The following is a 4,174-nucleotide window of genomic DNA, read 5'->3' as shown; positions in this document are numbered from 1 at the left end:
ACCTTTGTTCATCTTCGGAACACAAATTAAGATATTTTTGATTAAATGTGAGAGCTCTCAGACCCTGCATAGACAGCAACGCAACTGTAATGTTCCCAGGTCCAGAAACGTAGTTAGGACATCAGTAAAACAGTCCATGTGACATCAGTGGCTCAACTTCAGTTTTGCGAAGCTACGAGAATACTTTTTGAGAAAGAAAACAAAAATAACATAATTTGTTCAACAATTCTTCTCCCCCAAGTTACGCTTTGGAACGACATGAGGGTGAGTAATTAATGACAGAATTTTCATTTTGGGGTGAACTAACCCTTTAAGATTTTATATATTTCCAAGACTTTTCCAGGTCTAGAAATCACTTTTTTAATACCCTCATATATCCAGGAATTTCAAGACCATGGGAGCCCTGGTTCTTTAAAAATTACATTAAAATGGTAGTCGTTGAAGGAACAAATTAAAATAATAAATATGACATCAGTTTTCATCCTGATTTTATCTATTTTAGTTCATTTCAAAGATGTTTTTTTTTTCTTGTTTTAAATTATTTTAAGCCATTTTGCTGCCCACTTTAAAGTGTGCTGAGGGGTCCCATCCAGGGTTATCGTTAACTAAAACTAAAAGTAAAACTATTAGAACATTTTTGTTAATTGAAATATAACTGAAATATAATAAAATATAAATAATAGATTTAAAAAACAAAACATATTTTCTAATTTTCATTAGTTGAAGCACTAAAATTACTAACTGGAAATAGATAACAACCAAAACTGAACTAAAACTAATAGCTGAAATAATAGTAATATTAAAAATATATATATAATAATAGTAATAAAAATGTCAAAAGCACATAACAAAATTACCAAATTTAACCAAAATTAAAATGATAAATAAATAAATAAAATATTAATAAAAACTATAATAAATAATACTAAAACAAGACTGGTCCCAGCTACCTGGTTGTGAAACAATGGCTTAGCATCATTTATCACCTGTATTTTAGTTGTTAGGAGACATTTTAAATGGAAAGCAGTAGTACGTCACTGGAAATTTGCCAATTAGACATGATTTTGAGTTGAAATCAAACTGACAATGTGCTTCTAGCAAACTTTACCGGTGACAGAACATGGCGCTGCCCAGCACAGCTTATATTTTGGGAGCTGATTCTGTTTGTATGCTGTATCTCTTGCGCAGCTGTGGTTGTATGTTATGTGTTAAGTGTTAAAAGGTGACATGTATCAGATTTGGGTTCAGCAGTAATATGAGTGCACCCCTGATCTCCCCTTCAGCCAGAGAACCTGCTCTTGGCCAGTAAATGCAAGAACGCCGCCGTCAAGCTGGCCGACTTTGGGCTGGCCATTGAAGTGCAGGGGGACCAGCAGGCCTGGTTTGGTACGTGGTCACTTCAAACTCTCCCAAAGAAAGAAATCCCAACTGTTTTGCATTATTTGTTTAACTTCTGGCATCTGGCATCCAAATGGTTTTCTCCGGCATAAAAACACTGATGTGTTGGAAAGAGCCTGGATGTTGCATTTTTAGATGTGTATTTTTGCGTTCACATGCAGGGTTCGCTGGAACGCCAGGTTACCTTTCCCCAGAAGTGCTACGAAAGGAGGCTTATGGGAAACCTGTGGACATTTGGGCATGTGGTGAGTCCCACACTCCCTCCCGAGAGAGTTCTTTGCATCTATTTCTATCTTCTTTCTCTCTCGATGGCCCGCACATATTCAGACACATCAGCTCTCAGATGTGGAGAGCTCTTCTCTGGCAGGTGTTGTCAAGAGGCTGTTGCCTAACAGCGCTTTCACAGCTTCAGCCGCCACCGTCGTGTTTCACATCCACTTTCTCTAGAGTATCGCTAGTCGAGCGGTTTAATTACTTTGCAGATCAGTACGTAGGATGGTGTTTTTTTTTTTTGTCTGGGGTTGGCAATTCTGATTCATTTCGACTAAGTGGTTCATTAGGATTGTTTTGTATATCAGTGAACCAGTTCATGGATTCATATGAGTCATTCTCAAAATGCAACTCTCAAAATTGTTCACCATTTTACGTTTGTTGTGACAAAATAAATGTTTACTTAATTTAAACTGGGTTACACTTTATTTTAAGGTGTCCTTGTTACAGTGTAATTATACATTTAAGTACTGAGAAATATTAATTAACTACATATATGGTTAGGGTTTGGCTTAGGGTTACTTGCATGTAATTATGCATAATTTATTGTTATTATACTAGTAAGTACATATAACATGTGTAACAAGGACACCTTATAATAAAGTGTTACCTTAAACTGTTTATCACCAGGCCCCGTGACTTTTAGCAACAATCTTGAACCCACCTGTCAGTTTTAGTCTCCAAATAAATTATAAAGAAAGAGTTATAACAAAGGACTGGTTTAAAGAATGAATCATTCATTTGAACCTGTTCATTATTTCTCAATATAATTAATCAATTTCAATTTTTATTACATATAGGGTGCGATATTGACCACCATGCTGGTGTCGCGCAATTTCTCTGGTAAGTTCACATCAAACTCTTTGCATAGACGCTATCTTGAAAGACAAATCGAAGATATGCTGAACTATATGACTGCTTGAGTAGAGTAATCAAAACCACGAATCATTAAATGAATCAGACTTATATTCTAAAAGCATCAACACAAACTCTTAACAGTGATATTTTAGTATTATTTATATACTATTAAAGTATTCATATTTTGAATTAGCATTTATTTTTATATTTTCCGTTTTAATTTTTTATTTTAGTTTATATTTTAGTACTTTTTCATTTTAGTTTACAATGTAGTAATTTTGTGCTTTTGTCAGTTTAATTAAAAAAATTTTAAATGTTTTTTTTTGTATTTCTATTTTTATTTCAGTTGTTATATTTAAGCTTTTTTAATTTGAGTTATTTGACAAGGCATTTATCATTTTCATTTTCAAGTTTTTTAAGTTTAAGATTTTTTTGTCTAATATTTAAGTTTTTTTTTCCAGCTTTATTTCAATGACTGAAAACTATTTTTAATAGTTTTAGTTAACAACACTGTCTCAGAGTTCACCCAAAAATGACGATTTTGATCATTTGCTCACCTTCATGTCATACCAAACCAGTATAATTCTTTTTCTTCCATATAATGATGCAATTTCCATAAAATGCAAGTGAATGGTGACTGATTACAAAACTTAATGCATACAAATTTTGACACCAAACAATAGCTTTATGTGAGAGTAAAAGCTTTTTTCCTAACACAAGCTATTACATGGATTCAAAAGACTTGGAATATAGTGCACAAGTCAAATGAACTGCTGTCATGGTGCTTTTATTGTATTGTTATTGGACCTTGACAGATGGTCACCATTCACTTTTGTAAAAAAGAGCAGCATCAACATTTTGCCTGACATCTTTTGTGTTCGATGATGGGAAATAAAATCATACGGTTTGGAACAACATGAGGCTCAGCAAATGCTGACAGGGTTGTCATTTTTGGGTGAACTATCACTTTAAGTGATCTCAAAGTTAAATATTCATGCTATTAATAAATCCTGCTTCATGCTTTGAAGCATCAGACAAGAAATCTCACAGCTAAGTGAACCATATGTTATTTTCTTATCCGATTTTAAGAGCAGCTGGACGTTCAAAGTCGGTTCAAAGTGTACTGACAGATTGATTCAGACACGAGCGGTTCTATAGGAAGTGCGTGATGTTTGTGAGCAGCGGGCCGCTTACGGCTTGTTTGGAGAGAAAGAGAATTCTGGATGTTTGCGGCTGTGCCAAACGCCACATGTGAGAACTGGCGTTTATAATAACATGTGATTTATGATTGGTTAGCTGGGCCAGTGTGTGCTGTGATTGGTTAGCTGGGCCAGTGTGTGTTGTGATTGGTTAGCTGGGCCAGTGTGTGTTGTGATTGGTTAGCTGGGCCAGTGTGTGTTGTGATTGGCAGCACTCAGCGCCTGGTCGGGAAATGTCCTGCCCCTTACCATAGCCACCTGCGAGATTCAGTGTAAATATAGAAGTCAAAATCAAATCAATTTGAGCGCAGTTTAAACCCGGACGATTGTAACCACTCTAAGTTCGTCTGCCTTGGGAAAACTAGCGCGTCTCCGACATAGTGATAACACTCGTTGCCTTCTCTAGTGCAGCTCAACCAGGTCTCGTCCCATTCGTCGGTATTTGTGAT

The 4,174-nt window shown here is 35.6% G+C and overlaps 1 protein-coding gene across 1 annotated transcript in view; it reads left to right on the top strand.

The window, feature by feature from the left end:
- Positions 1-4,174, top strand: part of LOC107706753 (calcium/calmodulin-dependent protein kinase type II subunit beta) — a 68,534-nt gene that overhangs the window by 31,059 nt on the left and 33,301 nt on the right. Inside the window, exons 7-10 of the mRNA XM_016510555.1 lie at positions 1,284-1,386; positions 1,560-1,643; positions 2,299-2,303; positions 2,469-2,511. Of these exons, the coding sequence (XP_016366041.1) occupies positions 1,284-1,386; positions 1,560-1,643; positions 2,299-2,303; positions 2,469-2,511 (235 nt within the window). The remainder of the gene's footprint in view (positions 1-1,283; positions 1,387-1,559; positions 1,644-2,298; positions 2,304-2,468; positions 2,512-4,174) is intronic.

Source organism: Sinocyclocheilus rhinocerous, unplaced genomic scaffold (assembly GCF_001515625.1).
Source record: "Sinocyclocheilus rhinocerous isolate Xijiao unplaced genomic scaffold, SAMN03320098_v1.1 scaffold864, whole genome shotgun sequence".
Classification (NCBI taxonomy): domain Eukaryota; kingdom Metazoa; phylum Chordata; class Actinopteri; order Cypriniformes; family Cyprinidae; genus Sinocyclocheilus; species Sinocyclocheilus rhinocerous.
Note: the sequence above shows the minus strand (reverse complement) of the source record. Positions and strands in the feature narration are given on the sequence as shown.